Source organism: Macaca fascicularis, chromosome 14 (assembly GCF_037993035.2).
Source record: "Macaca fascicularis isolate 582-1 chromosome 14, T2T-MFA8v1.1".
Taxonomy (NCBI): Eukaryota; Metazoa; Chordata; class Mammalia; order Primates; family Cercopithecidae; genus Macaca; species Macaca fascicularis.
This window is the reverse complement of record NC_088388.1, coordinates 9,576,183-9,602,396: the sequence shown is the minus strand read 5'-3', so window position 1 is coordinate 9,602,396 and position 26,214 is coordinate 9,576,183. Positions and strand designations below refer to the sequence as shown.

At 57.5% G+C, this 26,214-nt stretch overlaps 2 protein-coding genes across 33 annotated transcripts; both read right to left on the bottom strand.

The window, feature by feature from the left end:
* Positions 1-320: 320 nt before the first annotated feature.
* On the bottom strand, positions 321-16,321 carry MAP4K2 (mitogen-activated protein kinase kinase kinase kinase 2). 14 transcript variants are annotated; one of them, XR_012423108.1, is made up of 32 exons: positions 16,191-16,321; positions 16,015-16,072; positions 15,693-15,783; positions 15,548-15,612; positions 15,195-15,250; positions 14,840-14,887; positions 14,710-14,752; positions 14,242-14,314; positions 14,031-14,162; positions 13,895-13,957; positions 13,448-13,529; positions 13,246-13,353; positions 12,763-12,841; positions 12,576-12,634; positions 11,649-11,692; positions 10,781-10,819; positions 10,658-10,691; positions 10,431-10,536; positions 10,260-10,348; positions 10,139-10,180; positions 9,966-10,050; positions 9,792-9,871; positions 9,652-9,712; positions 9,432-9,568; positions 3,899-3,957; positions 3,707-3,810; positions 3,444-3,621; positions 1,619-1,687; positions 1,412-1,514; positions 1,113-1,183; positions 954-1,009; positions 321-848 (listed from the first exon to the last, which is right to left on the bottom strand). XR_012423108.1 is itself a non-coding variant. In XM_074013247.1 (32 exons), the coding sequence occupies exons 9-32, from the start codon at positions 14,159-14,161 to the stop codon at positions 761-763; spliced, it is 1,932 nt and encodes a 643-aa protein (XP_073869348.1). In that variant the 5' UTR covers position 14,162; positions 14,242-14,314; positions 14,684-14,752; positions 14,840-14,887; positions 15,195-15,250; positions 15,548-15,612; positions 15,693-15,783; positions 16,015-16,072; positions 16,191-16,321; the 3' UTR covers positions 321-760. The 14 variants fall into 14 exon arrangements, 9 of the variants coding, with proteins under 9 accessions (XP_073869348.1, XP_073869350.1, XP_045228025.1 ...); XR_012423107.1 differs by having other exon boundaries at positions 1,412-1,498; XR_010580772.2 differs by having other exon boundaries at positions 954-1,031; positions 9,432-9,549.
* Positions 16,322-16,752: 431 nt separating this feature from the next.
* On the bottom strand, positions 16,753-23,742 carry MEN1 (menin 1). 19 transcript variants are annotated; one of them, XM_065528019.2, is made up of 10 exons: positions 23,685-23,742; positions 22,814-23,296; positions 21,048-21,256; positions 20,704-20,832; positions 20,334-20,374; positions 20,166-20,253; positions 19,394-19,530; positions 18,779-18,980; positions 18,181-18,345; positions 16,753-17,965 (listed from the first exon to the last, which is right to left on the bottom strand). In XM_065528019.2, the coding sequence occupies exons 2-10, from the start codon at positions 23,271-23,273 to the stop codon at positions 17,483-17,485; spliced, it is 1,914 nt and encodes a 637-aa protein (XP_065384091.1). In that variant the 5' UTR covers positions 23,274-23,296; positions 23,685-23,742; the 3' UTR covers positions 16,753-17,482. The 19 variants fall into 19 exon arrangements, with proteins under 19 accessions (XP_065384091.1, XP_073869398.1, XP_073869395.1 ...); XM_074013297.1 differs by having other exon boundaries at positions 18,779-18,914; XM_074013294.1 differs by having other exon boundaries at positions 22,829-23,296.
* Positions 23,743-26,214: the final 2,472 nt, after the last annotated feature.

Genomic DNA, 26,214 nt, shown 5'->3' with positions numbered 1-26,214 from the left:
GGAACAGCCCTCTGGGGGCTCCTCCTGGGCCCTACCAGGGGCCACCCAGTGAGATCCTAGGTGGGGCAAGGACGCCCTGGATGAGAGTCCCTTTGTTGAGGCCCCCCATCTGCATGAATCCTTGGGGCGCCAAACTACAACACAGCCCTCAAACTGCAAAGCTGAGCGCCAGTTCTGAGCAAGGGCACAGGGGAAGGCACAGTGCCCCTGGGAAGGCTGCTGGGGGCCATGGCCTCCTGTCACCTCCACCTGGCTTCTCCAAGGCCCTGCCCTTCTGTGGTGCCCACAGAAAGGTGTGTTGGAGGGAAGGAGGCAGGAGATGAAGTGGTTTCACTCCCCCGACCCAGAGGGACCAGAGGAGTAAAACAAACCAGCTTTAATACCAATATAGTTCTCTCTTAAATACCGTGTTTCCCAGAACAAATGCAGGGGCAGGCTCTTGGCAGAAAGAGTAGAAAGGAAATGTGGAACAAAATGGAATGAATGGCCCAGGCCCAGGGACCCTGCCTTGGGCACTAGGGACTCGGCTGCCTCGGGGAAGGGGAAGTGACAGCAGCTCCCCCAGTCCAGTTATTGCAGAGGCGTGGGAGGCTCCCCTCCCTCCCCAGGCCTGAAACATTTCTCAGGATTACTTCTGCCCTTCAGCCCCAGCAGGGCCAAGGCCTGGGCTCCTCTGGTCTGGGATGGGCCCCTTTGCCCAAAAGGGCCTGCAGCTAAGGCATGGGGTGGGATGGGGAGCCCCTGGCCAGGCCCGCCACTCTCAGTAGGTGCTCTGGTGGCCCGTGAGGATGTAGAGGTTGCTGTGCGCCTGTGGGTTGTCAGTGGGGATGCTCTCCAGGATGATGTCTCTGGAGGAGAGAGGAGTAGGGGGCGGGGCGGGAGACACTTGGCACATCAGCCCCCTCTCTGGCCTCAGGGGCATCTGAAGGGGAGGCTGGGGTGCCACTGCCTACCTGTGGGCCCCAAGCACTCGGAAGATCCTTGTTTCATCTGTGATCTCCTGGGTCACCTGGGAAGATGGGTGGGAAGCACTGAGGCCACTCCAGTAGGTCCTCTGCAAAGAGGTAGGGACCACAAGGCAGGGGACAGCTAGGTCCCTGGGCCCCACTCACCTCGTTGGTATCCAGGCTGCGGCCTTGCATCCCATGGCTCCAGAAGGCCAGCACGCTGTCCTGCAGGCACACTACGGGGGCCGGGCCACCATCAGCCCTGCACCCGGCCTGGAGCCCCCTCAGCCATGCCTGAGCCTGGGTCTGGGCCACATGGGTCCTCACTGACCTCAGGTGACCAGCATGGCTCAGGAAAGGGGCTGGGGAATCTGCCTCCTCGTCCTACCACCAGCCCCAAGTCCCGAAGCCACAATGTGCTCCAGGCCAGGGAAAAGCCTGCACCCCACCTCTGGCTCACTCACCCACAGTCTCAATGGGGAAGTCAAAGGTCAGCTCAGGCGCCAGTGTGGCCGTGGGCTCGCCCTGCATGTTGACAATCCTCACACAGCCTGCACAGGGAGGGGGCTGGTGGGTGGGGACAGGGAGGCTCCCTTCTGGGAAGGCAGACCCACGTGGTCCCCTCACCCCCATACTCCCCTGCCCTAAGCCCTGCCCCCCAGGGTACTCACGTTCAAAGCTGACTAGGACTGTGTCCCTGTCCACCTGGATCACCTGCTGAGCCGAGCCTGGGATTCCCTCTGCAGGTAGAGAAGAGAAACCGCCTGGCTGAGCCACCAGTCCCCCCAACCTCAAGGGGACACAGGAGCCAGGCTACAGAGAGCCCTTAGCCATGAGGGCATGTCAGCCTCACAACAGCCCTGTGGGGCTGGGAAACCTCATCTCCCTCCAGGGCTGGGAACCGAGGCTCTGAGAGGATGAGTGACCCATCCTGGGGCTCATGGGGAGTGGGGGAGGAGTCACGGGGAGCCACAGGAGGGCTCCAGATTTAGGGGGACCAGGCCTTGTGACCCAGTCACTGTGACCTGGTACAAGTCACTTTACCTCTCGGAGCCTCTGTTTACTCATAACACAGGCAAGATGGCACTGCCTTGAGAGGCTATCATGAGGATCAAGAATAAAATCCTGAGCTGGGCACAGTGACTCACGCCTGTAATCCCAGCACTGTGGGAGGCCAAAGCCGCAGATCACCTGAGATCAGGTGTTCGAGACCAGCCTGGTCTCGAACCCCATTTCTAATAATACAAAAAGTAGCCGGGCGTGGTGGCACATGCTTGTAATCCCAGCTCCTCGGGAGGCTGAGGCAAGAGGATCGCTTGAACCCAGGAGGCAGAGGTTGCCGTGAGCCAAGATCGTGCCATTGCACTCTAGCCTGGGTGACAGAGCAAGACTCTGTCTCAAAAATAAAAAAAAAAAAGGCCAGGCACGGTAGCTCAAACCTGTAATCCCAGCACTTTGGGAGGCCGAGGCGGGTGGATCATGAGGTCAGGAGATCAAGACCTTCCTGGCTAACACGGTGAAACCCCGTCTCTACTAAAAAATACAAAAAACTAGCCGGGCGAGGTGGCGGGCGCCTGTAGTCCCAGCTACTCGGGAGGCTGAGGCAGGAGAATGGCGTAAACCCGAGAGGTGGAGGTTGCAGTGAGCTGAGATCTGGCCACTGCACTCCAGCCTGGGTGACAGAGCGAGACTCCGTCTCAAAAAAAATAAATAAAAAATAAATAAATAAATAAAATAAAATAGAATAAATAAAGAATAAAATCCTGTGTGTGAGACTCCTGGCTCAGGGCCTGACACCAGATGCCTTAACCACGTGCGCCCTCCCTTCTCCCTTCCCATCATTGCTCACTATCACCCCGAGCTACCACAACACCGGGAATCCTGCTTCCTGGCTCAGAATGGGGCCTCTAGGCCCTGCCTTGCCAGATCTGCCCCTTTCCTGCAGCCCGGAGCAATGTTGACTGTTTTTTGTTTTGTTTTGAGACAGGGTCTCACTCTGTCACCCAGGCTGGAGCGCAGTGGCGCGAACATGGCTCACAGCCACCTCTGCCTCCCAGGCTCAAGTGATCCTTCCACCTCAGCCCAAGTAGCTGGGGCCACAGGCGTGCACCAACATGCCAAAGCTAGTTTTTTTTGTAGAGTCAGGGTCTCAGCCTTGTCCAGGCTGGTCTCAAACTCATGAGCTCAAGCCCCGCCCCGCTCCTTGGCCTCCCAAAACGCTGGGATTACAGGCGTGAGCCACCATGCCTGGCCTGGCCAGGATTTTCTTAGCTGCCAAGCCCTTTGGTCTAATGAACCCTTTTATGGAAGCCCGAGGTGAGGCTCGCTGAAGGGAGGCTGTGGGCCCCAGACCCCATATGGCAGCCCTCAAGGTCTCTGTGGAGCCACTGGCTGTGGGGAGCCTAGTTTGGGAGCCTCAGCCCTCCCTCCCTGCCTGCCTCCCTCTGTCTCTCATGCACACACACCCACCCCCAGCAGCCTGGCCCTTCTGCTCACCAGGTGGGATGAGGATGTCAGGCGTCAGGCCAGCCTCCAGGGGCAGGACATGGAACAGGACACGGCAGCCAGGCCCCTCAGGCCCCTCGGCCCCCACACACACCTGCGGCAACTCCTTCCCATCCAGCACCAGCGGCTCCAGCATCCCAGCTGGGCTGGGCAGGGGGCTGGAGAAGTTCTAGGGGGCAGCAGGGATGCTCAGGTCTCCATTTCTCCCCCCAGAGCTCTGAGGGTACCCTGGGCCTCCCCCCACCGCCCCTCACCTTCAGCAGCAGGAACTTCTGCAGCGGCTCGTACCACTGCAGCAGGAGCAGGCTGGTGGGCAGGGCAGCCAGCAGGAAGGTGGCACCCGTGTAGGGGTTCCGCACTGGCAGGGGAGCAGGCAGTGGGCACCGGGCTAGGCCTGCACTGCCCCCCACCAGGCCCCACCCCACCCCACCCAGCCCACTTCTTACCCACACGACACTGCAAGCAGCCTTTGGTGTCAGGAATCTTGGTGGACAGAGCAAAGCGCCTGTAGGGGTGACAACCAGGGCCTGTGTCCGAGATGCCATCCATGGGCAAGGCCCCTGCAGAGCGCTATGAGGCAGGCACTATCATCTTCCCTCTTTACAAGTAAGACTGAGACTTAGAGACACAAAGTAACCTGTCCCAAGAACAGCTGGGAAGGGCGGAAGACCTGAAGCCAGTCTTCCGGGCCTGCGGCCAGGATGGGAGTGTCTCCATCCAGGCCAGGGCTTTGGGTCTCAGAATTGCTTCTAGCTCCGTGTGACTTCAGGCAAGCCACTTAACCTCTCCATGCCTGTTTCGTCATCTGTAGATTGGAGATAATGGTGGGGCCCACCCTGGAGGGTCACAGTGAAGGCTTCATGAGCTAATACAGGGGAGGTGCTCTCGGCCGTGCTGGGAATCGTGTGTGTTCACAGAGGGCCAGCTCCTGTCATCACATATTAGGACTTTCCACCTATTTTGAGTCACTGAAAATCCTTGTCAGGTAAAGGCAAGGTATAAATAAAGAAATGCCGGGCGCAGTGGCTCACGCCTGTAATCCCAGCACTTCAGGAGGGCGAGGTGGGCAGATCACCTGAGGTTGGGAGTTAGAGACCAGCCTGACCAACATGGAGAAACCCCGTCTCTACTAAAAATACAAAATTAGCCAGGCGTGGTGGCGCATGCCTGTAATCCCAGCTACTTGGGAGCCTAAGTAGGAGAATCACTTGAATCTAGGAGGCGGAAGTTGCAGTGAGCCGAGATCGTGCCATTGGACTCTAGCCCAGGCAACAAGAGCAAAACTCTGTCTCAAAAAAAAAAAAAAAGAAAAGAAATGAATGAAGAAATGAGAGCGTGGAGGGGCCGGGGAGCATGCAGGCTCCAGCCCCACCAGGTTACACAGGGCGCCCAACGGCCCATTTCACAGATGGGAAAACAGGCCCGGGGCAGTGAATAAACTTCAAAAGGCAAATGGCCTGCCCTCTGCTTCTCCAGCTGAGGCAACAGCCCTGTGGGGCCAGGGGGTGGCTTGCCTTGCTATCAGGGAAGAAGCAGTGAGGGACAGTCATCAGAGGGGCCCTTGCCTTGGCCACTGGGTGTCCCCTAACCCTCCAGGGGACCCTCTGAGCCTGTTTCTTCCTCTGGGGAATGGGGCTTCCTGTCACCAGCCCTGCCACCTCCACCCAGCGGCCTGGGTCCTGTTTGTACCCTCTGCCAGGACATGGAGGAAACTAATATCTGTCTCTCCCTGTCCCTGGTCCTCGTCCCTCCCTCTCCCCACACTCCTCCCACTCTCCTTCCCATCTGATCTTTGGATGGGACAAAGGCATATATTTTGTATTTGTTTTTTCTCCAAACAACTCCAGTTCTCTGTTCTTTGCATTCAAAATGCTCACTGTGCCTCTGCCATTTCCTGAACGCAGGCTCAAAGCTGCCTGTGACCTGTTGGGGCTCTGATGCGCCTGTATCCTGTAGGTCCTGGGCCAAAGCAGAGGCTCACTTGGGGACTGAGCTCAGGAAGCCCCAAGGCCACAGGGCTCCAGATGTGGTCCTGGAGTGAGCACGTTGCAGGAAGGGCCCTCCCAAGCTCCCCAGCTGTTGCAGCCACTGGCCTGGCCTTCCCTACCCTCTGCACCTGGTCCACTGCTTCCCACACCACCCACCTGGTCATGACAATGGCGGGGCCCGTAGCCCAGGGCCCCTCCCTTCAGAGCCCAGCCCCACCCCGCCATGGACTTACACAGGTCCCACTTGCACATCTAACAGGCATCTTCATGCAACAAAATTGAATTCAGCTCCCCTTGAAACTGCCCCACCTTCAACTGATGACAGCTCTATCCTTCCTGATACCCAGGCCAAAAACCTTGGAACCACCCTTGACTCCTCTTTCTCTTTCATCAGGAAATCCTACTGGCTCAACTTTCAAAAGAGAATCAGAATCTGACTGTTTTTCTCTTCTGTTTTTCTTTTTTTGAGATGGAGTCTTGCTCTGTTGCCCAAGCTGGAGTGCAGTGACACGATCTTGGCTCACTGCAACCTCCATCTCCTGGGTTCAAGCAGTTCTCCTGTCTCAGCCTCCTGAGTAGCTGGGATTACAGGCACCCGCCACCACGCCTGGCTAATTTTTGTATTTTTAGTAAAGATGGGGTTTCACTATGTTGGTCAGGCTGGTCTTGAACTCCTGACCTCAGATGATCCACCCACCTCAGTCTCCCAAAGTGCTGGGATTACAGGCATGAGCCACCATGTCCGGACTCTCTTTTTTTTTTTTTTTCCTGAGATAGGATCTAGCTCCATCACCCAGGCTGGAGGGCAATGGTGCAATCTTGGCTCACTGCAACCTCTGCCTCCCAGGCTCAAGGGATCCTCCCACCTCAGCCTTCCGAGTAGCTGGGACCATAGGCATGCCACCACACCCGACTAATTTTTGTATTTTTTGTAAAGACTGGGGGGTCCCTATGTTGCCAGGCTGGTCTCAAACTCCTGGGCTCAAGTGATCTGCTTGCTTTGGCCTCCCAAAGTGCTGAGATTACAGGCGTGAACCACCATGCCTGGCCTCTGATCAATTTTTCACCCCCATCACTGCTACCCTGGCACAAGCTACCACCACCTCCTGCAGCCTCCTGACGGGACTCCAGCTTCCACCCTCACCCTCTTCGCTCTGTTCTCAACACAGCAGTTTGAGTGAGCTCCTGAAGATGATCTCAATCCATGTCACTCCTCCATAGTGGCCCCCAGGCTGCTCTGAGTCAAGCCAAAGGCTGCACTGTGGCCACGGGGCCCTCCCTGATCATCTCCCTCTCCCTCATTCAGGCCACAATGACTTCCTTGTTGTTCCTCAAACAGGCCAGGCCCACTCCTGCCACCAGACCTTTGCCCTGGCCGTCCCCTCGGCCTAGGATACCCTTCCACAGGTATCCACAGCGCTTGTGCCATCACCTCCTCTAAGTCTTTGCTCAACCAACACTTTTTCAGCAAGGCCTTTCCTCATGCCCCTGTTGAAGACCATAGTCTGCGGTGAAAATGAAGACAAGAGAAAAACAGAGCCAGGAAACGCAGATGGGAGCCTGTGGTGCCAGCGAAGCCTGGACACGGCTGAGCCTGAAGCAAACCCTGATCCTGGATTTTCAGTTCCATGAGTTGTTAAATTCTCTTTTGTGCTTAAGCTAGTGACTTGCATCACCTACGAGAGAAAGAATCCCAGCCGGGCGCGGTGGCTCAACCCTGTAATCCCAGCGCTTTGGGAGGCCGAGGCAGGCAGATCACTTGAGGTCAGGAGTTTGAGACCACCCTGGCCAACATGGTGAAACCCCGTCTCTACTAAAAATACAGAAATTAGTTGGGTGTGGTGGCGGGCGCCTATAATCCCAGCACTTCATGGGGCTGAAGCAGGAGAATCGCTTGAACCTGGGAGGCGGAGGTTGCAGGGAGCCGAGAATGCGCCACCGCACTCCGGTTTGGGTGACAGAGTGCGACTATGTCTCAAAAAAAAAAAAAAAGAGAGAATCCTGATCAGCATACAGAGGGATCCCTTTAAAATCCTAGGCCAGCATCTAAGGCAGAAAGGCAGGGCTCTGCCACCAGCGTGGTGCAGCTTCCTCCTGGGCTTCTTTGCCTCCTCCCTCAGGTGGACTTTTTTTTTTTGAGAACAGAGTCTTGCTCTGTCGCCCAGGCTGGAGTGCAATGGTGCGATCTCGGCTCACTGCAACCTCTGCCTCCCAGGTTCAAGCGATTCTCCTGCCTCAGCCTTCCAAGTAGCTGGAATTACAGACGCCTGCCACCATGCCTGGCTAATTATGGTATTTTTAGTAGGGATGGGGTTTCATCATGTTGACCAGGCTGGTCTTGAACTCCTGACTCAGTTGATCCACCCGCCTTGGCCTCTCAAAGTGCTGGAATTACAGGCGTGAGCCACTGTGCCTGGCCCCCAGGCAAACCCTTACACCTCCCCAGCTCACCAGGCTGCTCCACCCCAACACATACTAACACATACTTGCTCTTCCCCCTGCCTGGAATGCCATTCCCTACCTCATCTGCCTGGAAACCCTGACACACTTTCAAACCTCCCAAGCCTGCCCGGTCTCTGAAGCCTCTCCACCCCTCCCAGCTCTCCCTCTAACTGGACCTCAGTGCCAGGTGCTAACCGTCCACATTTCTCTTTTTCTTTCTTTTTTTTTTTTTTTTTGAGACAAGGTCTTGCTCTGTTGCCCAGGCTTCAGTGCAGTGGTACGATCGCCATCACAGTTCACATCAACTTCAACCTCAACCTCCTGGGCTCAAGCAATCCTCCCGCCTCAGCCTCCTGAATGGCTGGGACCACCAGCACACAACGCCATGCCCAGGCCACCATGCTCAGCTAATTTTTTTCTTTTCTTTTCTTTTCTTTTTTTTGAGACGGAGTCTCACTCTGTCACCCTGGCTGGAGTGCAGTGGCGCCATCTCCACTCACTGCAACCTCTGCCTCTAGGGTTCAAGCGATTCTTCTGCCTCAGCCTCCCAAGTAGCTGGGACTACAGGCACACACCACTACGCCCAGCTAATTTTTGTATTTTCAGTAGAGACGGCGTTTCACCATATTGGCCAGGCTGGTCTCAAACTCCTGACTTCATGATTCGCCCACCTCGGCCTCCCAAAGTGCCAGGATTATAGGCGTGAACCACTGCGCCCAGCCCCATTTTTTGATTTTTTTTTTTCTTTTGTGAGACAAAGTCTCGCTGTCGCCCAGGCTGGAGTGCAGTGGCGTGATCTCGGCTCACTGCAACCTCTGCCTCTCGGGTTCAAGCGATTCTCCTGCCTCAGCCTCCGGAGTAGCTGGGACTACAGGCATGTGCCACCACGTCCAGCTAATTTTTTTTGTATTTTTACTAGAGACGGGGTTTCACCATATTAGCCAGGATGGTCTCAATCTCCTGACCTCGTGATCCACCCGCCTCAGCCTCCCAAAGTGCTGGGATTACAGGCATGAGCCACCCAGCTTGGCCTTTTTTGATTTTTTGTAGAGACAAGGTCTCCCTGTTTTCAGGCTGATCTCAAACACATGGCCTCAAACAATCCTGCCTCAGATTGCAGGATTGGGATTACAGGCGTAAACCACCACACCCAGCCCCGCTGTTTCTTGAAAGCAAGGACTCACCCATCTCCCCCGTTTCTTGAAAGCAAGGACTGATGGGATTATCCATGTCCCAAAGCCCAGCACAGGGGCCAACATAGCATAAGTGCTCAGTAAACGTTTGCTTAACTGTCAAGCCTCACATCCGAACAACCACAGGTCCCACAACTTGGAAAGCACTTTCACATCCACTGTCTCCTTCTTGCCTCCCAACCAGCGGTGGGGAGGGGTGGGAAGGCCATCAATTGTATTGACAGAGGAGGAAACGGCGCTCAGAGAGGCAGAGTAACATGTCTAAGATTGCTGCAATCCCAGGAACTGGCAAGGCCATGTTCCAGCCCCTCGCTGCCCCTCTGCCTCCCACTCCCTGCAAGCCCAAGATCCCTGACCTGGGGATGATGCGCTGGGTGAGGCGGTTGGTGGGGATGGAGAGGGGAACCTGTTGCTGTAGCCTCCGCTGCTCAAACAGGCCTGGGAGGTCATGGGCCCAGATGTGCGTGGATTTCCCTGCAGAAAGGAGGAGAGGCTGGGCCTGGGGTGTTGGTGGGCAGGATGCTGAGGCGCTGGAGCCCCTGCGTGCCCTGCCTCCCTGCCTGTCCCACCTTGTACCTGAGAGTGACAGCAGCACGTTGTTCACGCAGTAGAGCCAGGAGCAGCGATGTGAAATCAGCTGGAGGCGACAGAGGGACAGGCGGTCAACACCCCAGGCCCCCCAAGGCCTCTGCCCCCCACAGTCAGCCAGGCCTCACCTTCTCCAGCGTATCCTCATGCAGTTCATGCAGGTTGAGTGTGTAGATGCCTTCCTCGGCCCCCACCACCAGGAATTGGTCTGCCAGTTTGGGCATGGGGTCAGAGGTCAGACATGCCCCTGGCCCAAGTTGAGAGATTCCTTGGGCTCCCACTTCCTCCCTGCCCCCGCCTACCCCGAGTAACAGGGTGAATCCAGGTGACAGCAGCGTGGATCCGCAGGGGGCAGCCGTTGAAGACCTTGGAGAAGCAGGCGCCCATCTGCGAAGGAGGCAAGAGGCTGGCGAGGGAGGGCAGGGGTGGTGGGTGGCGGGGCTGTGGGACTGCAGGGCTTGGGGCAAACACTTACGTGCACCTTGGGGGTTGGGGGGAGCCCGTGGCAGGATGACCTCTGGGAGGGAGGGAAAGAGTCAGGGCTGATGTGACAGCTGTAGCCACCCGTCTCCCCACCCCCCGTAGCACCCTCTCACCTCAGGATCCTCCCGCTGCTTCATGGTGGCCCAGGCCGTGGGCAGCAGTGGGGCGCTGTTGGGGCCTGAAGGAGGTGGGGGCAGGGTTCCTGCAGGCACAGGCACGCTGCAATTTCCTGCTGCAGCCCCCACCCTGGGGCTGCCTCCTGGTCTCCCAAGCCTGGGACTCACCTGGGGGACTGGACAGAGGCTCCTCTGCTGGAGGCTCAGTGGGGAGTGGCCCTAGGAATGGGGCCCGCTTGATGGTTCCCATGGCATCTTCTGGGGAGTCCAGCTCCTGGTAGGAGGGGCAGGGCCCAGCCCGGCCATTACCAGGTTGCCCTGTAACCATGTCCCACTCCCAATCGTACCCTCTGCAGTGGCCTGGATCCTAGCTCCAGCCTCCCTCCATGTGGCACCTGGAATTCTGAGGCTGACCGAATGGTCAGGCTCCTGTGGGAGGGAGATGAGGCGTGAGGCATGGTATTACTGGCACCGAGGCCGTCCACCCCTTACCCCTCCCCCAGGTCCACGCCCCTCACCTTTCCTCCAGGGCCTCCTGGACCGACTGCAGCAGGCTCCTGGGCAGTGGGGCAGAGGGGTCAGAGATCAGCCTTTCTTTTTTTTTTGTTTTTTTTTGAGACAGAGTTTCGCTCTTATCACCCAGGCTGGAGTGCAACGGCAAGATCTCAGTTCACTGCAACCTCTACCTTCCAAATTCTCCTGCCTCAGCCTCCCGAGTAACTGGGATTACAGGCATGGGCCACCATGCCCAGCTAACTTTTGTTTGTTTATTTATTTGAGATGGAGTCTTGCTCTGTTGCCCAGGCTGGAGTGCAGTGGCGCAATCTCAACTCACTGCAACCTCCACTTCCTGGGTTCAAGCGATTCTCCTGCCTTAGCTTCCTAAGTAGCTGGGATTACAGGCGTGTGCCACCACACCAGCTAATTTTTTGTATTTTTACTAGAGATGGGCTTTCACATGTTGGCCAGGCTGGTCTCAAACTCCTGACCTTGTGATCCGCCCACTTTGCCTACCAAAGTGCTGGGATTACAGGCGTAAGCCACCGCAGCCAGCCTAATTTTTGTGTTTTAAGTAGAGATGGGGTTTCACCATGTTGGCAAAGCTGGTCTCAAACACCTGACCTCAGGTGATCCACCCACCTCAGCTTCCCAAAGTGCTGGGATTACAGGTGTGAGCCACCGTGCCCAGCCTAATTTTTGTATTTTAAGTAGAAATGGGGTTTCACCATGTTGGCAAAGCTGGTCTCAAACTCCTGACCTCAGGCGATCCACCCACCTCAGCCTCCTAAAGTGCTGGGATTCTAGGCGTAAGCCACCGTGCCGGGTCAGAGGTCAGTCTTTCTGCCGCCCCTGCCGCCCCCTGCAGCTTCCCCATCCCTCACTTACCCACTGAGCTCTTCCTTTCCCAGTAGTGTCCACTCTTCCTCCCACTGGGGGAAACCGAGGTAGAGACCAGGGAAAAAGCAGAGATAGACACGATGTGAGAGGGCGGTCAAGAGATTCAGGAGAGGAAAGACAGACAGGGAAGGTGAGATGGAAACACGCAGGAGATGAGAGACACAGACAATGGAAGGCAGAGCTAAAGACTGTGAAAGAGAGGGCAACAGACAGCGAAGGAGGAAGAGACAGGCTGGGGGGTGAGGAGAGACAGTGACAGAACCGGTGAGGGCAGAGACAGGGAGTTAGATCACCGGGGACACACAGGTGGGAAAACGAGGCTGAGCAGGGTAGGGTGGGGGCTTGGGCACATGACAGCCTCCTTTTGGGAAAGGCAGGGTCTCTGTGCTACCTTCCAGCCACCCACCTAAAAGAACTTGGCCCTGGCCGGGCGCGGTGGCTCAAGCCTGTAATCCCAGCACTTTGGGAGGCTGAGGCGGGCGGATCACTAGGTCAGGAGATCGAGACCATCCTGGCTAACACGGTGAAACCCCGTCTCTATTAAGAAATACAAAAAACTAGCCGGGCGAGGTGGCGGGCGCCTGTAGTCCCAGCTACTCGGGAGGCTGAGGCAGGAGAATGGCGTGAACCCGGGAGGCGGAGCTTGCAGTGAGCTGAGATCCGGCCACTGCACTCCAGCCTGGGCGACAGAGCGAGACTCCGTCTCAAAAAAAAAAAAAAAAAAAGAACTTGGCCCAGGAAGGAGCCTCTAGCCCTCCAGGTTCCTGGGTAGAACAGGCTTGCTTGGACAGCCCAAGGTCCAAGGCCCGAGGTCACCCAGCTTCAAATCTCCCTTGATTTGAGCTGCTCGGCCTCCATCCGACCTCCCTGCCCCACCTCTGGGCACCACCTTCCCCTCAAGGCCTGCCTGCTCACCGGCTCATTCAGTGGGTCAGTTTCCTTCCTGCGTGGGGCGCCAAATTTCACCTGGTGAACTGGGGGGCCCAGAGTACAGGGGTTAAGGAGCTGGAGTCTCAGGATGGACCCCCTACTCTCACACCAAATCCATGCGCACACAGGCCACCCAAAATTTGCACACTCACAGCCCCTGCTGCAAACTCACACTGGATCTCCGAAGGGGTCCTCTCGGCCGGGCCGTGCTGCCCCCGGGAATGAATGGTGTCTGGAAACATGTCATAGGTCTAAGGAAAAACAGAAATAGTGTGGACACACCTGGCACGCGCCTCATGCCAGGGCTGCTCTAGGAGCTTCACATGCACCAGTGCGTTTTGCTTTCATGACAGCCCTCTGGGACTATCATGAAATAAAATGGAACCCCACTTCACAGATAAGAGACCCCACACAGAGAGGTGCCAAAGATCATACAGAAAGCAAGAAAATGGCACAGTCATGGTCCTGGTCAGCTTGGGCTCAAGGGCAGGGATCTATCAAGGGGGGTGTAAAACTCAGCATGGGAGCAAAACTCAGCATGGCAGAGACTCCCCAAGCTGGAATGGTGCCAATGAAGGGAACCTCCACCAACACCGCCCTTGGGCTCCTCCTAAGCGGACTTGCCCAAGACTCACTTTCCAGCCCCCTCACCTACCTCCAGCTCACAGTCCTCAGGGGAGGGGGTCCCTAGATGAGGGTCACTGGCTTTGTCCAGCAGCTGTGTGAGGAGGGCCCGAGGGAGCTGCTGGGTTGTGAATGGGTGCTGGAAAGTCGGAGAGGGAGGTGATCAGGTTGGCCCCCGATCCAGGGCCCTGCTTTTGAGCGCTGGGCCCCTCTCCCGGCCCCCTGCCTCCCACCTGCAGGAGCTTCTCTGCTGTCGGCCTCTTCTTGGGATTCTTGGTCAGGGCCAATTTGAGGAAGTGGTGGAAATTCTGGGTCCTAGTGGGCACAAGAGCCCCCCAGATCCAGGTTAGCCCTCGTGCAGGGTGTCCTGCCAGCCGCCCCATCACCCCTCTAGAGGTATCTGCTAGGCCCGCCCAGGAAGGAGCCAGCTGACGCCGAGGGCCACTGGCCGAGCAACGCTGCCTTGAGACACAGCGGCTCCTCCACCAACCGTCTGCCCTTCTTTCCTGACCACGCTGGGTCTTCAGCCCACAGAAGGACCAGGCCCCTCACTCAGATGGTCTGTAGTGGCTCAGAGAGGACAGGGCTCTTGGGGTTGCCCCCCGGGAGCTGGCAGAGGCTCCTTGTCCACTACGGGGCTGACAGAAAAGGGGGTCCCGGCAGCAGGGTGCAGCCCTTACCAGCGAGTCTTATCTCTCAGTTTAGGCGGCTGGAAGCTGCTCTTCGACATGAGCATCAGGGCCCTGTGGAGGGCGTGAGGTCAGGGGCCACGGGCAGCAGGTCAAGGGTCAGGTGAGGGGCAAGTGTTGGGCTGACCTCATGGGATGCAGGTGAAACAGAGGGGGCTGCAGCTCGCCCAGCTCAATGGCGGTGATGCCCAGGGCCCAGACGTCACATAGCTCGTTGTAGCCACCTTTGCGCTCCACGGCAGCCACCTCCGGAGCCATCCTAGAGGTGGGGTCACAGATGGGATGGCCGGGTGCCCCCCTCTGTGGCCCCTGCCCCTCTGCCCTAGGCGCAGCCTCACCAGTAGGGAGTCCCAATGAAAGACCTCCTCTTGGCCACAGACGCTGTCAGCTCGCCTGACACCCCAAAGTCAGCTGTGGGAGAAACAGCCACTCTCACCAGCCCTCTGGCTGCCACTCACCCTCCCACGCCCAGGGCTCTGGCTCCGGCTGCACCTGGCAGGGCTCAAATGGGCAGGTGGCCCTGCTTGGTCACAGCTGCCGCAGGCCCTAGGCAAGGCCAGGTCCCTCTCCTGAGAGGCATCAACCACCCTCTATCCCTGACGGAGTGCCTGGTCCCGTGTCAACTCCGTGCGGACCCAACCTCCTCCATTTTCCAGCAGGGAGAGAGTACCGTTCCATCTTCTAAGCAGGGAAACTGAGACTCAAGTGGCAAAGTGACTCGCCCAGTGACACCCAACCCTTGAGTCCAGGGTAGCCAGGGAGGGTCCACAGAACCCTCACCCTGATCGTGTCCCCAGGGTACTGACCCAGCTTGACATCTCCCTGGAGAGTGAGGAGAAGGTTGGCTCCCTGTGGGAATGGAGGAGAGAGAATCCCGTCTGGTGCCCCCGAGGGCCTCCTCCTCCCTCCCAGGAATGCCCTCGGCCTGGCGCCTACCTTGATGTCTCTGTGGATCTTCCCCTGAGAATGCAGGTGGTGGAGCCCCTGGGGACAAAAAGGAATCCCTGAGAGCAGCCACCCAGCACTGTCCCACCTCCCCCGAACCCCCTCTCAGGACTGGGGCCCCCCACCCAGGCTGCTTCTTCCTCCCCTCTCCCCAAACAGGAAGTGACTGAGCCAAGAGGGAAATGGGCTGCTTCCGGCAACAGGGCTGGGGCCCCTCTTCCCCAGGACCTGGCCCCTCGGGCCAGCCCCACCCGAGGCACTCCACCCGCCTCCCTGCTGGTCATCTGGGCTCCCAGCCCACAGCTTCTGGAGACCAGAGGTGTGGGCACCTCACAGGCCCAGCTACCTTCAGAGCCTCTCGGCAGACGTAGGCAATCTGCCGCTCCTCCAGGGGCCCAGTGGCTGAAAGGAAAAGGGAGAGGCTGGCCTGGGGGCCTGGGGTCATGCCCACCCTCCCAGGCTACCTTGTGTGGGAAAAGCAGCAGGCACTGTTAAGTGAAAGCTGTGTTGGCCACGTCCCCTCCCAACTTAGTGTAGGATACTAAAGCCAGAGATGGACAGCATTTCTCTCAAGGTCACACAGCCAGGCAGGAGTGGAGAGGAGCCCAAGTCCAGGGCCCAGAGTTCCCCTCTGGTACCCCAATGGGGTGGGGGTGGGGGAAGGCTGGGGCCTGCTGGGGCCTGGAGCCGTGGCCTCACCATGGTAAATCTCCTGCAGGGAGCCCCCTCCGCAGAACTCCATGCAGATCCACAAGCGGTCATTCCTAGGGGACAAAGAGCTGGGGTGGGCACACAGTAGGTCGCATGGGGGCTGCCTGGGGCCAGGAGGATAAGGCAGCCTCACCTGAGGTAGCTGCCAATGTAGGCCACCACATTGGGGTGACGGCACTCACGCAGGATGGTGATTTCCTGCTGGAGGGAGCTGATGTCGTCCCCTGGGAAGCACAAAGCATCATGGGGGGGCGCGCTGGGGTTGCCCTGACTCAGTGCCCCCATCTGCAAAATGGGCACAGAGTGCCTCCCTCCGGACCAGGCAGGTGCCAGGTGACAGCACCTCCTGGGGTACGCCTCTCAGGGGTCTCGGAAACGTCAACCCTCCGCCCGCACCCCGCGCCCGCAGGCAATCTGCCCTCCCTCTGGCGCAGAGGCCCGACCCGGGCCCTCACCTGGGTCTAGCTTGACTATCTTCACGGCGGCCAGTTCGGACGTGACCGTGTCGCGGGCCTGCAGGGGCGGAGGGTGAAGCGGGATGGGGGGCGGGGCCGGGGGCTGGATCCCGCCGCGGGGTGCGGGGCTGGCACCCTCCTCCCGGCTCTCCCGCCCGTCCCGTCGCCCGGCGCACCTTGTAGACGTCGCCATAGGTCCCGGCCCCCACGCGCTGCAGCAGCTCGAAGCGGTCCCGCGGGTCCTGCAGCGACACATCCCGCAGCAGCGCCATGGCCCGGCGCCGGGCGGGCCGGCGGGCGGGCGGGCGCGAGCTGCGGAGCCGGCGCTGGGCAGCGCGGGGCGGGGCGGGGCGGGCGCCAGTGGTTCTGAGGCCGCGGGGGCGGGGCTGGGGCCCGGGGGCGGGGCTGCGCCGGGGATGCCCCACCGCCCGGCCGGGAGGAGGCGCCCGCGGGACTGGCCCTCGGCGGCGCGGGGAAGCCCCGAGGCCGGGGTGGAGCCTAAGTCCTTCCGCTGCCACCGTTGCTCGTTGCGCGCGCTCCACAGGTAGGGAGCGCAGAGTCTTGGAAGCCAGGAGGCAGAGGGAAGAGGGGGCGCTCCACTCCCCGCCCCATCCCCAGTTTCCCAGATGAAACATGGACTTGCGCTTTGTATTTTTTTTTTAACAAAATGTATTCATCTTTCTTGGAACTGAAAAATAAATCTATGTACAAAACAGGAAAAGATCAGGCTCCTGTCACCCACTCCCAACCCTCTGCAGATTTCCTCCGGGATGCTCCGAAATGGGCTGGACCTCTGGGAGGTTCCCAGAGGGTCGGAAGGGAGGTCCTGCTCTGATCCGGGGCCAGTTTCGTCAGGAAGAGGGCGGGGCTCAGGATGCTCATAGGCTGGGGGGAGTTTTGTGTCCCAGACTCGGGATAGGTAAGAGAGGAAGCTAGGATTTCCAAATTCTGCAGCAGAACTGAAGTTTTTTGGGGCAGAGGGCTTGGATTCGCAAGATACGGAATTCTGAAGTGTGGAAATATACTCCTAGGGGCTGAGTGGTCTAGGCTCCCAGGCCGGAGGTGGGACCTGTGCTCCTTGGGTTAAGGGTGAAACCTCAGCTCCTACAAGCTGGGAGCAGCCCTGAGTAACGTTGGTCTGGCTCTAGGTGAGCGGTTCCGAGGAGGAGCCTGGGTTTCTAGGGGCTGGGCCTTTAAAGATTGTTAATTAGGACCCAGGGTGAGGTTTCCACTGGCACCCTGGAATTCTGGGAGAAGAGACCTATATTCTAATGACTAGGGCAGAGCCCTGGGTTCTGAGCTGGAGAAAATCGTGGGTTTGATATAGACTCTGCTCGGGACCTGGAACCTTGGGTTTGGGTAGGCATAAGGCCTGTCCCCTTTGGGTTGGGGGCAGAGCATGGGCTCAGAGTTGGGGGACTAAAGGCGGGGCCTGGGTCCCCACAAGCGGTCCAAAGTCCCCAGTAGTTTAGAGGCCTTTGCGCTGCCGCTTGAGGAAAGACAGAGTGTAGTCACTAGGGGTGGACACTTTCTGCTTCTTCATCTGCACTTGTGACTGTGCCGTGAGTTGCAGCTTGATGGCGCTCGAGTTGATCTTGGTGGCCACCAGCAGCTCCTTCATGCCCTTCATCTTCTCACTCTGGAAAGTGAGCACTGGACCTTCTGGCGGTGGTGACGCTGCAGGCGCTGGCACCTGAGCCGTGCTGCCACCTTCAGGGCCTCGGGCTGTGCCAGGGACCGTCCCAGGGGGCTTCCGGGGGGGTCCTGACACTGCACCCTGGCTGGCACCCAGGCCCTTGTCCAGTGCTGGCTTCTTGGGTGGCGGGGGCTCCTCCGGCTTGGACTCCCGCCGTGGGCCCCGCCGCCGGCCTTCCCGGGCTTCCTCGCCCCATGGCTCCTCGGCCTCAGCTGCCTCGGCCTCTCGGCTCACTATGCGCACCTTCTGCCGCACCTGGGCCAGTGGGGAGAACGAGGTGAGAGCAAGGTTGCTGGCCAGTGGCTGGAACTCCAGGACCCTGCTCTGGCCATCCCATGCCACCCAGGGGTCTCAGTCTCACCGGCACCCAAGGGGATGAGCAGATACTGCCCCTGGGCCAAAAAAGTCTGACAAGCCATAGCTGCTGTCACCACCTGTAGTGCCCAGACCTCTGTGCAGCTGTCCCTCACCTGTCCCTCGAAACGGCCTAGGGACTGCACAAGAAAGGTGGCCCAGCCCACGTGCAGCACAGGTGTGGGACTGCCCTCCTCCCATTTGCAGATGCCGTCGTAGAATCGCAGCAGGTGGGCGAAGCACTCAGGGTCCTGGAGGGCAGAACCTTGGCTCTGGGTGCCCTTGACAAGGGGGAAGGGAGGGCACAGGTCAGTCTCTTACCCCTTAGCAGAGGGCACAGGCCAGGCCCCCCACCTAGGCAAAGACCCCTGGCTCCAGAAAAGGTAAGCATAGGTTGAGAACATTCTTAGAACCTCTTTCCTTTTATAAAGCCAATCCGTCGCCAGAAGTTACCATCCCTTATCTCCATCCCTCAGCTGAGGGAAGGAGTCTGGCCATGACACTGAAGGCACAGGGTAGAAACCTCTAAAATACCTTCAGCCCTGTCCAACCTGGGCCCAGGACCTCAGTTATAGCAAAAGGGAACATAGCTCTCTGCTCAGGGCCACCTTCCTCATGCCATCCCTAGTCCCATACATGCAGCCCCCATGGCCTATGGCAGGGAGCCCTGCCCAGGTTAGAGGCTGGACACAGGCTGGAGCTCTAGCCTTTCACCTGGCTCTGCTCCCCCGGCCGCTCCTCGCCCGCCTCCAGCAAGCTGGCTGCCTCCTTCAGCAGGTTGGGGATGACATCATTGGCTACTTCGAAGAACTCCTTGTAGATCTCCTCGTCTTCCCGGCAGTAGTTGTAGCTGTGAGAGCAGTGGGGTCTCTGTAGGGTCTGAAGGGGTCTCACCATGGGGGGTAGCCCCAGGGACCTGGTGGGGGATGGAGCCCAGGTTTCTTCTCCTGGGTCACCCCAGGGGCTGGGGGAGTAGGTGGGGTCCTCACTGCAAAATGATGCTGTCTGGGTCAGCCACAGCAAGAAAGCAAGAATGAGGAGGGGCACGGGGCTGAGGGTGGAGGTCCCACTGCTGGATGATGGTGGTTAAACATTGGGAGGAGATTTGAAGCTGTTCTGAGAAAAAAAAATTAGGAGAAGGCGGGGGGGGAAGATGTGACACCTTAATCAGGGTCCCTACCTCCTGGGTGATGGCGGCCTTGCTGCCTAGGGACTGGATGGAAAGGGGATGGGGCGTGGGAGCCAGGCCTCAGTCCTGGATGAGGGTGGTTGGAAACTAATGGAGGGGAAGAAAGGACAGGCTGCAGGCCCTAATAGGGGGATCCTCACTCCTGGATGACAGTGGCCGTGTCTGCCCAGGCCTGCAGGGCTTCGCGCACGTTGCGGTTGCGACAGTGGTAGCCAGCCAGGTACATGTAGGGGTAGATGTGTTCATCCCGATAGTAGGTCTTGGCTGAGGCAATGCCCTGGGGTTGAGGCAGAGGATCCTCAGGGAGGCAGCCCCAGCTGCCCTGCTGGCACAAATGCCCCACCAGGGCACACCCAGAAGGGGTCACAGGAAGATCCCAGGGAGTCCTCTCCATCTCCACTCCGACCTCCACTTGCTGCCAGCCCTTCTACCTGGTCTCCTCCCTGGGTCTACAGGACTGCTGGCTGAGGCCTGGGGCAGACTGCAGGGGTGGGGCCTGCCCTCCAAGCTCAGGGTCCTCCTCTTTCCCAGACACTCTTCTACATACACACCAAAGACTTCCAAGCCCAGCCCAATGGCCCTACTCCCCACCTACACCCACCAAGTAAACACCCCCTCCCTCTTCAGTGCTCCTACCACATTTGACCTCTGTTATACTCCAGAAAGGACAGTAAGGAGTGGCAGAAAAGGCAGGGCTGAGGGGACAAATGCAGACCCTGACACTCCCAGGCTGGTGAACCCTGGACACTCCTCGGACAGCCCTGACTGAACTGATTCTGCACACAGTTGACATAAAGTGACACTGGATGGGTGATATCCCCTAACACACAAAGTTCTCATCCACCCAGATGAGGGCCCCTGCCTCAGCCACTGTTGGGGTCTCCCTTCTGCATCCTCCTTAGATGCCCCCACCTTGTGGTAGAGGGTGAGTGGATCTGGCCGGCCAGGGGTGGGCTCCAGCTCCTCCAGATCTGCCAGGTTCCCTAAGGCCATGGGGTACCTAGGAGAGGATCATAATTCAGGCTGCCACCTAGCCCCCTGGCCTCACAAGGCCCAGCCTGGCCACTTCCCTCTACTGACCTTTCCAGATGTCCCAGGTCATAGAGCAGCCAGAGCAGCTTCTAGGAGCCGAAGGAGAGAGTTATGAGCTACGGAACAGGGAGGAGAATGGGTCCTTAGCCTATCGGGCAGAGGTGGGGGTCAGAACAAACAGGGACCACCCACCAGGTAGGAGGGCCAAAATTCTGGGCCATTCTTTAATGGAGTTAAAGCAATTTCACATCTCAATTCCACTCTCCCAAGAGCCCTGGGAAAGGCCAGGCCAGGAATTACTAACCCATATTCCAGCGGGGGAAACTGAAGCTCAGGAAGGGAAAGTGCCCCTACCCAGGGTCCCAGAGCAAGTCAAGTCTGGCCTAGCCCAGTACTGCCCCATTGGCTCAGCCCTCACCTGCTGCAGCTGCAGCAGCTCCAGCGAGTCGGTGTGCAGGTCAATGGAAGGGTTGATGGCACACACCATGAATGCCACCTCCATCTTGCGGTCACAGCGCATGTATGATCCTTTCAGGTACAGCCAGCTCTTGAAAGGGGACAAGATCATTATGTCTCATGATGGCCCACCCTGTGCCTTCTTCAGGGAATGACAGCCGGGAAAAGGGGCTCTTCTGTCTTCCCTTCCTGATGTATGTGGGTGGTAATGGGAAGAAAGGGGTGTGGCCCAAGAAAGTGGAGTCCTTTGGTTGGTTTGGGCTACCAGAGTATGAAGGGGACAAGGTTGCACGGAGGGAACAATACCCGCTCAGCCACACCAGCGTTGACCGTCTGGCCCCTGCGGTCCTCGTTGCCCTTGCCATGCCAGGTGACCTCAGCTGTCTGCTCCCCATTGGGCCCAAACACTACCCAGGCATGATCCTCAGACAGGGCGAGGTGGACATCCCGGAGACCCAGGGCCTGGCAGGCCCCAACCACAGCAAAGGCCACACCGGAGCTGTCCAATTTGGTGCCTGTGGAAGGGGCAGGTAATGAAAGAGGGTCCTCTGTGTTTTGACGTGGGGGAAGGGAGCCAGGTAGTGATGGGCCACACTCCCTCCCACTCCCCTTCCAAGCCTGTGCCCCAAACTCAGATTATCCTGCCCACCATCCCTCCATCCCTTCCCTCCCATGTGTTCAAAGCCTCTCTCTCCCTGTTTACACCCTCTATGTCCAACAAGAGACCTTTCTGGATCTCCTGTAGCTGACCCAGCCTTTGGCCCTATCTCGTCTTTCTCTGCAACTCTATTATATATTCTGTGGATTTAAGGATTCTATTTTACTGCACTTATTAGGTTAAAACAGGAATGGCAAATACAGGACACTGGCCAACACTCTCCTGTTATACATCCACCAACAGATAATCCTCATTTATCTCTGCACTCTTTTCCTGCTAATCTGAGAAGCAGCCTCTGAATCCTTCTCAATATGGCACACCAGGATGGGACTGCCAGTCAACCAGGCTTGCTGAAAAGTCTTAAGCCTTTTGAGGTCAAGCCCTCGGTCTGTCTCGAAACATTTTTGGCCGGGCGCGGTGGCTCACACCTGTAATCCTAGCACTTTGGGAGGCCAAGGCGGGTGGATCACGAGGTCAGGAGATCCAGACAATCCTAACACAGTGAAACCCCATCTCTACTAAAAATACAAAAAAAAAAAAATTAGCCAGGTGTGGTGGCGGGCGCCTGTAGTCCCAGCTATTCAGGAGGCTGAGGCAGGAGGCAGGAGAATGGCATGAACCCAGGAGGCAGAGCTTGCAGTGAGCCGAGATTGCGCCACTGCACTCCAGCCCGGACGACAGAGTGAGATTCTGTCTTAGAAAAAAAAAAAAATTTCATAGGCCACCAGTTGCGGTGGCTCACACCTGTAATCCCAGCAACTGGGAGGCTGAGGCGGGCAGATCACTTGAGCCCAAGAGTTCAAGACCAGTCTGGGCCACATAGTGAGACGCCATCTCTACAAAAAATACAAAAAATTAGCCAGGCGTGGTGGTGAATGCCTATACTCTCAGCTACTCAAGAGGCTGAGGTAGGAGGATCTCTGAGCCTGGGGAGGTTGAGGCTGCAGTGAGCCATGATCACACCACTGCACTCCAGCCTGGGGGACAGAGTGAGACCCTGTCTCAAAAAAAAAAAAAAAAAAAAACACAAAAAACAAAAACAAAAACATCTTCATAACTATTATTTTGTTTAACTGCCTCAAATGCAACCCAATTTCATCTTCTTGCCCCCTAAATCTGCTGCCACCCTCTGTATCTCATGCTTAGAACTGCTGTAACTGTTCAGTGGCAGGGGTGGAGGTGCTGAGGGGGCAGAGGTGAGGTGGATGGTTTGGAGCCAAGTGATCAGGCTTCACTTCCAGCCCTGCCATGCCGTGTGTGACTTTGGCACATCATTTCCCCTCTCTGGGCTTCAGTTTCCCAACTGCAAAGAGGAAAATAACACCTGCCCAACCTCACAAGGCTTACAGTTCTCAAAAGGGTTCTGTAAACCACGGAGGGTTTTGAAGAAGTGGGTCATGGATAAGATTCCCACCTACTGGGCTCCAACCTGTGATGAAGCTGAAGAGGGACTGGATGTGGGCTCGATCCTTGAAGTAGGAGCGGCTGAGGCTGTTCCATATGACATCGGAGACCTTCTTCACCAGCTCACGGCTGGAGACACCCCCTTCTCGAGGATAGAGGGACAGGTCGACGGCGCCTCGGATCTGGGCGGTGAAGCGGGCATAGAGGGCGGCGATGATAGACAGGTCGGCCACGGGAAAGTAGGTGAGGCCGCCAGGCGGGTCGGGGGCGGGGCTGGGCTGGAAGGTGAGCTCGGGAACGTTGGTGGGGATGACGCGGTTGACAGCCAGAAAATGCTCCACGAAGCCCAGCACCAAGGAAAGGAGCACCAGGTCCGGCTCCTCTCGGCCCAGCTCGGCAGCAAACAGGCGCACCACGTCGTCGATGGAGCGCAGCGGGAACAGCGTCTTCTGGGCGGCCTTCAGCCCCATGGCGGCGGGCGGCGGGCGGCGGCCTGCAGGCAAGCCGCGGGAGGGAGGGTCGGGCAGGTTCGGCCGGGGAGCCCCCTCCCAGGGTCCGCTAAGTTTCCACCCTCCGACACACGCACAGCTCCCCTGCTTCCCCACCCTCCTCAGCCTCTGCTCACCGGCTTCCCCTCTTTTGTCGGTGAGACCCCTCAGCCGAGACTGCAGAGCCTTTTTGTCCCCCACAATTCCGGGACGCCCGGTACCCGATGGGGTGCGCCTCAAGGACCCCAATGAGGAGCCCCAATGGCCGCCCCGCCCCCTCTACGACTGTGCCCCCGGGGCCCTAGAGTCCGCCCAGAAAGCGCACCCAGGCCAAGCCCCCAAACCCCAAGAAGAGTCCTCGCCTCGGTACCCCTCGCCCACCTCCGCGCTTACATCCCACACAAGGCACCGCGGCCCACGCCGCCCGGAGCCTGCTGGGACATGAAGTCCCGCCCCTAGGGTCGCACTACCCGCCGGGAAGTGGAGTCTGGGCCCACCCCTGCCCCCGCCGAATCTGGAAATAGTTGCGGGCCGGGCCGCCGCGCGGTGGCTTCTGGGATCTCTAGGTCCGCGGCCCCGGATGCCTCCTTCCCGAGACACTCAGGGATTGGTCCTTCCCTTCAAGCCGACCAGGCAGGAAGCGAGTGCGCAGTGCCTTCTGGGAAATGTAGTCCAGGGGCACTAGCTGCAGACTCAGGGTGGCAGGTCACCGAGCTTCTGCCGGTTTTGCTGTCACGGGTCAGTCGGCAAGTTATGAGGAAAAAGATCAAGTTGCTTGATCCAGAACAATTTTAAATAAAACGATGTGAGGAAAACAGATACTTTTAAACACAGAGAATAAATGTGTTCAACCGCTTTAGCTGGGTATCAGTGTCTGTTAACAAATAAATATGGGCCGGGCGCGGTGGCTCACGCCTGTAATCCCAGCACTTTGAGAGGCCGAGGCGGGCGGATCACGAGGTCAGGAGATCGAAACCATCCTGGCTAACACGGTGAAACCCCCGTCTGTACTAAAAAATATATATATATAATTAGCCGGGAGTGGTGTAGTAGTCCCTTCCTGTAGTCCCAGCTACTCGGAAGGCTGAGGCAGGAGAATGGCGTGAACCCGGGAGGCAGAGCTTGAAGTGAACCGAGATCGAGCCACTGCACTCCAGCCTGGGCGACAGTGTGAGACTCTGACTCAAAAAAAAAAGAAAAAAAAGAAAAACGTGGCAAGAATAGCTTTTGTTTGTTTGTTCTGAGACACGGTCTTTCTCTTTCGCCCAGGCTGGAGTGCAATGGCTCGGTCTTGGCTCACTGCAGCCTTGACTTCACGGGCTCAAGCAATTCTCGTGCCTCAGCCTCCCAAGTAGCTGGGACCACAGGCGTGCGCCACCACTCCCACCTAATTTTGTGTGTGTGTGCATATACCTAAATATATATACATATAAAACACACACACACACACACATATATATCTATATAGTTTTTTTTTTTCTTTTTTTGGCAGAGACAGGGATTCCCAGCTACTTGAGAGGCTGAGGCGGGGGAATTCCTTGAACCTGGGAGGTGGAGGTTTCAGTGAGCCAAGATCTTGCCACTGCACTCCAGCCTGGGCAACAGAGAGACTCTGTCTTAAAAAAACATCCCGGCCGGGCGCGGTGGCTCACGCCTGTAATCCCTGCACTTTGGGAGGCCCAGGCGGGTGGATCACGAGTTCAGGAGATCGAGACCATCCTGGCTAACACGGTGAAACCTCGTCTCTACTAAAATATAAAAAATTAGCCGGGCGCGGTGGCGGGCGCCTGTAGTCCCAGCTACTCGGGAGGCTGAGGCAGGAGAATGGCGCGAACCCAGGAGGTGGAGCTTGCAGTGAGCGGAGATCGCGCCACTGTACTCCAGCCTGGGGGACAGAGTGAAGACTCCACCTCGAAAAAAAAAAAAAAAAAAAAAGGCCCCAGTAGCTGGGATTACAGGTGTCCGCCACCACACCCAGATCATTTTTTGTATTTTAAGTAGAGATGGGGTTTCACCATGTTGGCCAGGCTGGTCTCAAACCCCTAACTTCAAGTGATCTGCCCGCCTCGGCCTCCCTAAGTGCTAAGATTACAAGCATGAACCACCGTATCCAGCCAAAGAGTAGTTATTTGTTTGTTTATTTGTTTTGAGACAGAGTCTTACTCTGTTGCCCAGGCTGGAGTGCAGTGGTGAGATCTCAGCTCACTGCAACCTCTGCCTCCCAGGTTCAAGTGATTCTTCTGCCTCAGCCTCCCAAGTAGCCGGGATTACAGGCGCCTGCCACCACACTTGGCTAATTTTTGTATTTTTAGTAGAGACAGAAGTTTCACCATCTTGATCAGGCTGGTCTCAAACTCCTGACGTTAAGTGATCCTCCCACCTCGGCCTCCCAAACTGCTAGGATTACAGGTATAAGCCACTGTGCCCGGCCTATATCAACAACATTTTAAAACTTTGAAACAATACTAAATTTCCACAGCCACTCATGTATTCACTTATTCATTCAAAAAACCAGATTTTTGGTACTTACCATGGGCCAAGTTCCAGACACTGGGTATAGAGCAGTAAATAAAACAGATCAAATTCCTGCCCTATTTCACCTCTTCACCTCTCTGGATTTTCTTCAAAATTTATAACCCTTCTCTATTCATGAGAAAACATCTGGCAAAACAGAGTTGAGGGACAGTCTACAAAATACCTGACCAGTATATCTCAATAGTGTCAAGTTCATGCCAGGCTCATACCTGTAATTACAACACTTTGGGAAGCTGAAGCAGGAGGATTGCTTGGGGCCAGGAGTTCAAGACCATCCCGGGCAACATAGGGAGACCCCGACTCTACAAAAACAAAACATTGACCGGGTGTGGTGGTGCTCACCTGTAGTCCCAGCTACTCAGAAGGCTGAGGCAGGAGGATCATGTGA

What these genes read in the sequence shown, in the direction of transcription:
- MAP4K2 (XM_005595670.4), bottom strand. Translation starts at nt 16,286, where the DNA reads ATGGCGCTGCTGCGGGATGTGTCGCTGCAGGACCCGCGGGACCGCTTC. An exon ending in CAGGAGGCCCTGGAGGAAAG is followed by an intron (nt 10,692 to 10,780) that starts GTGAGGGGCGTG and finishes TCCCTCCCACAG; the next exon opens with GAGCCTGACCATTCGGTCAG. An exon ending in AGAAGTTCCTGCTGCTGAAG is followed by an intron (nt 3,622 to 3,706) that starts GTGAGGGGCGGT and finishes GCTGCCCCCTAG; the next exon opens with AACTTCTCCAGCCCCCTGCC.
- MEN1 (XM_065528019.2), bottom strand. Translation starts at nt 23,273, where the DNA reads ATGGGGCTGAAGGCCGCCCAGAAGACGCTGTTCCCGCTGCGCTCCATC. An exon ending in ACGCTGGTGTGGCTGAGCGG is followed by an intron (nt 20,833 to 21,047) that starts GTATTGTTCCCT and finishes TCCCCTTTCAAG; the next exon opens with AGCTGGCTGTACCTGAAAGG. An exon ending in CACTCACCCTCTACCACAAG is followed by an intron (nt 19,531 to 20,165) that starts GTGGGGGCATCT and finishes CCTCAACCCCAG; the next exon opens with GGCATTGCCTCAGCCAAGAC.